Source organism: Mastigoproctus giganteus, chromosome 12 (genome assembly GCF_048544385.1).
Source record: "Mastigoproctus giganteus isolate SK-2022 chromosome 12, ASM4854438v1, whole genome shotgun sequence".
In the NCBI taxonomy this organism is placed as follows: Eukaryota; Metazoa; Arthropoda; class Arachnida; order Uropygi; family Thelyphonidae; genus Mastigoproctus; species Mastigoproctus giganteus.
The window spans coordinates 129,375,816-129,379,200 of record NC_143586.1 but is presented as its reverse complement, the minus strand read 5'-3'; the positions used below and the strand labels follow the sequence as shown (position 1 = coordinate 129,379,200).

Sequence of the window (3,385 nt, the reverse complement as noted above, 5' to 3'; positions counted from 1 at the left end):
ACTCCTTTAGTTAGTTAAAAAATTGCTTTCTGGTACTATTTTTTGCAATTATCTCTATCTGAGAAGAAATAACATATATACTTACCATATGTATGGTACCCTATGGCCATAGTTGCCGATGTGCCTAATAAATCACTAAACAAACAGAATCTCTCATGAGTCCAGTGATGCCCTCATAATTAATCTCAATGGTTCAGTACACTTTTTGGCCTCCTTCAAAATTACGAGGTAAATGCCATAAACTCCAGAAGCCTTATTTTTACCTTTAGGCTTGAAAGTTTTCCTAATAAACAGTCATTTGTAATTTTAAAATCACTAATTTCAAAAGGGCCTACTTCACTTGCACAGCAGCCTCTCCTCGGCAAGAAGAATCTTTTATTAGTAAAAACCAGTGTGAAGTATCTATTCAATTCATCAGTAGCAACAGTTGTTTATCTGACATTCCCAAATCTCAGTACACAAGGGTCTGATCTGATTCATTTTCTTCTTTGTATTCACATACATGAAAAACCCCTCATCTGCATTTTTTGCTCTCTTAGCCAGTGCTTTCTCGTACTCAGCCTTGGCCTCCCTAACCTTGTATATAGTACTATTAAGATCAACTTATAGGTGTTATAGGCTTCAGTGCTTTTCATCACATTACCTTTTCCATGCTGTCTTTTTCTGCTCTGTTAGACCGGCCAGCTCCATATTCATCCATCTCATCATCCTGCTTGTGCTATATCTTCTTAATTGTATGTATGCTTTCATGGCTTCTGTGGTTTTGTTTTAACGGTATTCCATAATTCATATGTATTCATCCTCACTCCACAATCTGCCCAATTAATGGATGCCATATACACCTTAAACTGTCAGTCTCTTCCTCTGAATTTAAAACCTGTGCCTTTTACCTTTACTGCAAAATCTACCAATTGACAACTGTGTGATCACTACGTAGCCAAGTGGTCAGGAGCGCAAGTACAGTAGCACACTCTTTGAGTGGACCAGGGTTCAAACCCATGACTGCTAAATACAATTAAAATCTGTTTGATTTATTGTAAACTCCACTGACCTGGTGATCATGCTGGAATATAAACAAGATGTACTTTAAGCAGTGTGATGTCATCCGATTCGTGAGGGGCTGGTAGCCTGAGTGGGAAAACCACCCCTCAGGGCCAAAAGGAGTACACGATGGACAAAGAGACCTTTCCTTCACTTGATCATTTGAGATCGTCTACAGATAAAGACCAACCCGATCGTGACTCCTATCAAAATAAAAGACAAAAAACAGATCTATGTCAACAAGATCACCCAGCCTTTCTCCTTATTCATTCTCTATCAGATTTCCCTGTGAACAAATTATCCCCGTTTCTAATCCAGTCATCTCTAACTTTGCAGCATTTTCCAAGCATTTCTAATCCAGAAATACTTGGAAAGTGCTGCAGGATCACCGAAGATGGTAAAGCAATTACAGTCTGGAGATCTTCTGGTAGGAACAATGAAACCAAAATGCTCAGAAATATTATTGAAACTGACCACATTTGGTGGAATTCCCATGAAAATAATGCCCCGTGCCACTCTGAATAAAGCTCTGTTCCAAAGGAGTTATAGTAGAGTGGGACCTATTAACATCTTAGAGGATGAAATTGTGCAAGAATTGACAGATCAAAGAGTAATACACGTAAAAAGAATATTAATCTGGAAAGATAGAGAATTAAAGCCTACATGGAACATAATACGGACCTTTAGTACCCCGACAATGGTTAAAGCAGGGTATCTGAATTGTCGTATACGTCCATATATATCGAATTCCATCAGGTGTTATAAGTGCCAGAAATATGGACACTCCCAGTTAGCATGCCGTGGCACTATGATTTGCCCAAAAAGTGGTTCAACAGAACACACTGAAGCTGACTGTACTGTAACCTTCACCTGTCCAAATTGCAAAGAAAACCATCTGGCATATTAAAAAAATTGTGAAATGTGGAAAGTGGGGAAAGAAATACAAAACGGAAAACAGTAAGTAATGTACCAGGAAACCAAAAAGCATATTATGCAATTCATAATATGCTTTCTCGTAACCCAACACAGTCATTCTATTTCTACTTGAACTGACATTGCAGTCCCTCCAAACACTTCTTTTGCCAATTGGGCCACGTCCATACTAAATGCTAAGCCACAATCTGCCAAACAGAAGCAACTGGAACAGGAAATTTATACTCCAATTTCAGTTCCACCCAACATGCCTGAAACTGAAAAAAGCAGACAACAGTACCCAACAGATCATGCTCAGGTCAAGAAACAATTCCTTATACATATGGATATTGACAACAAAACTAACCCAAAAGAAACTATATGAGAACCTCGTGCAGAAGAATACACAAATACAGACTGACTAGTTTTCCCCAAAAAAAGACAAAAATAAAACAGATCATTACAAACTTCTCCAAAAAAACAGACAGATCAAACATAACTCATAAAACCAAGTAATGCAGCACATAATTCCATGGAACTGCAGAGGCATATGAGCCAATGCTGATGATCTATATGACCTGATCAATAAGTACAATCCAGTGAGTGTTTGTCTGCAAGAAACTAATTTAACACCACAGGTAACTCTCTCAATTAAAAACTTCATAATGTACAGAAAAGACAGGAATACTGCAAAATCTGCACATGGAGGGGTAGCAATACTAGTTAACTCTAAAATCTACACTCAACATATCTCTCTCTACAGGCTGACTTAAAAGCTGTTGCTGTGTGTGTGTTTGCACTTGGAATAACACTAACTCTTGTTTTAATATACCTCCCACCAAACAGAGCTTTCATGCTAAAAGAACTAGAAGATCTTATAGTACAATTGCCAACACCTTTCTGTCTCTTTGGAGATATCAATGGGCATCACCCATTGTGGGGATCTTCACACATGGATAAAAGAGGACATCTGATTGAGATATTACTGAATCAACAGCAGTTAACCTTACTAAATTCTGGCCATCACACTTATGTTCATCTACCCACAGGATCCACTTCAGCAATTGGTCTGTCAATCTGTTCTCCCATACCGTTCCCCAGTATAGAGTGGTCAATCTTATATGATCTGCACAACAGCGATCATTTTCCAGTTATATGCAGAATTCAAATAAAACAATCTGACCGTCCAGATTACAGAGTAAAATGGAAATTCACAAAAGCAAATTGGACATAATATTCAGTCTGTGTTTATTTTGATCAATTTTTTAAACACAACCAGTAGATGAAGTCACCGAGCACATTATCACACAAATTTTGGCAGCAGCTTCTGAAGCAGTTCATCAGTCCTCTGTAAACCAAAAAAGATATGCAAAACACTGGTGGAATAAGGCCTGCAACAGTGCAAAACGAGAAAAAAATAAAACTTGAAAAC

General features: G+C 38.0%; 1 protein-coding gene across 1 annotated transcript; it reads left to right on the top strand.

Annotated features, from left to right (window-relative positions):
* The first annotated feature begins 1,435 nt into the window (after positions 1-1,435).
* On the top strand, positions 1,436-1,948 carry LOC150077414 (uncharacterized). The gene has a single exon (XM_090385894.1). The coding sequence runs from the start codon at positions 1,436-1,438 to the stop codon at positions 1,946-1,948; it is 513 nt and encodes a 170-aa protein (XP_090242020.1).
* The last annotated feature ends 1,437 nt before the right edge of the window (positions 1,949-3,385 follow it).

Excerpts from the sequence above, each read along its gene's own strand:
- LOC150077414 (XM_090385894.1), top strand. The coding sequence starts at position 1,436 with ATGGTAAAGCAATTACAGTCTGGAGATCTTCTGGTAGGAACAATGAAA.